The sequence below is a fragment of the Aptenodytes forsteri genome, unplaced genomic scaffold (assembly GCF_000699145.1).
Source record: "Aptenodytes forsteri isolate BGI_AS27 unplaced genomic scaffold, ASM69914v1 Scaffold1008, whole genome shotgun sequence".
Classification (NCBI taxonomy): Eukaryota; Metazoa; Chordata; class Aves; order Sphenisciformes; family Spheniscidae; genus Aptenodytes; species Aptenodytes forsteri.
The window spans coordinates 43,968-45,522 of NW_008794843.1; the positions used below are offsets into that span (position 1 = coordinate 43,968).

At 68.0% G+C, this 1,555-nt stretch overlaps 1 protein-coding gene across 1 annotated transcript in view; it reads right to left on the minus strand.

Moving 5' to 3' along the window:
* The window catches only part of EVI5L (ecotropic viral integration site 5 like), a 33,064-nt gene that overhangs the window by 24,194 nt on the left and 7,315 nt on the right, over positions 1-1,555 (minus strand). Inside the window, exons 13-15 of the mRNA XM_009274521.2 lie at positions 1,358-1,486; positions 592-732; positions 4-12 (exon numbers count right to left, since the gene is read on the minus strand). Of these exons, the coding sequence (XP_009272796.2) occupies positions 4-12; positions 592-732; positions 1,358-1,486 (279 nt within the window). The remainder of the gene's footprint in view (positions 1-3; positions 13-591; positions 733-1,357; positions 1,487-1,555) is intronic.

Consider the following 1,555-nt stretch of genomic DNA (forward strand, 5'->3'; position numbering starts at 1 on the left):
CGCCCGGCCCGCCTGCGCCCCGCACCCGTCAGGCACCCGCCGGGTGGGCGGGGGGACCCAGGCGGCCCTCGTGGGGATCCAGGCGGAGGATGGGAGGCTGAGGTGTCCGGACGAGGGACCCAGGTGGCAGGGAGGGGACCCAGGGGGCCAGGAGGGCACCCAGGCAACAAGACAAGGGACTCGGGCAGATGGGAGGGGACACAGGTGGCTGGGAGGGGACCCAGATGTTGGAACAAGAGACCCAGGTGGCTGGGAGGGGACGAGGTGGCCAGGAGAGGACAGAGCCATCAGGACAAGGGACCCAGGCAGGCAGGAGTTGACCCAGGTGGCCAGGAGGAGGACACAGGCATCAGGACAAAGGACCCAGGCGGACAAGAGGGGACTCAGATGTTGGAACAAGGGACCCGGGTGACCAGGAGGGGACCCAGTCCAACAGGACAAGGGTCCCAGGTGGCTGGGAGGAGACCCAGGTAGCTGAGAGGGGAGACAGGTGCCCCAGGGGGGACCCAGGCATCCAGGGGGGACCCAGGTATCGAGGGGGACACCCAGGTATCCGGGGGGGGACGGACACCCAGGCGTCCGGGTCCATACCTGCCAGCTGTCACTGAGGTCCTTCACCTGCTGCTGCAGCTCCGTCAGCGACTTGACGGCCTCGGCCTCGCGCAGCGCCAGCGCCTGCAGCTCCTCCTGCAGCCGCACCACGTTGTCCTCGTCCGGCAGCAGGCTGTTCCTCTGCGGGGACACGGGGGACATCGGTGGGGACACCCCAGGGTGGGGACACGCCGGGGCGGGGGCATCTGATATCGGCGGGGACATCCCGGGGCAGGGACATCCTGGGGCAGTGGCACCGGACGTCGGCAGGGACATCTCGGGGCAGTGACATCGCGGGGCAGTGACACTGCATGTCATCAGGGACACCTCGGGGAGGTGGCACTGGTCATCGGCAGGGACACCCCAGGGTGGCGGCACTGGGGGTTCATCCCCCTCTGCCAGGTGGAGGTGGGGACACTCATGGGGCATTGCGGGAGATGATGGAGGACACCGGGGACAGAGGATCTCCCAGGGACACGTGGCACCGGGGATCCCCAGGCACAGGGGGAACCCCTGGGGACACTTGTGTGGCACTGGGGATCCCCAGGGACAGGGGACACCAGGTCCAGGACCCCCCAGGGCCCCTTGTATGACACTCCCTGTCCCCAAGGCCACTTGTGTGACACTGTCCAATCTCAGGGCCACTCGTGTGACCATCCCCGTCCCCAAGGCCACTTGTGTGACACTCCCCATCCCCAGGGCCACTCATGGGACCATCCCCGTCCCCAAGGCCACCAGCGTGACACCCGCGAGCTGTCCCCATCACCTTCTCCATGTCGAGGACTTTATCCTGCATCTCCTTGAGGGCGCCAAGGGTCTCGCTCTCCCGCAGCCGCGACTGCTCCAGCTCCGTCTCCAGGTGGGTGACAAACTCCTCGCTGAAGCGTGGGTTCCCCTGCCACCGTCCCCAGTGTGTCACCCGCGGGGCACAACACCCGCTGAGCCCGTTCCCCCCCCCCCCCTT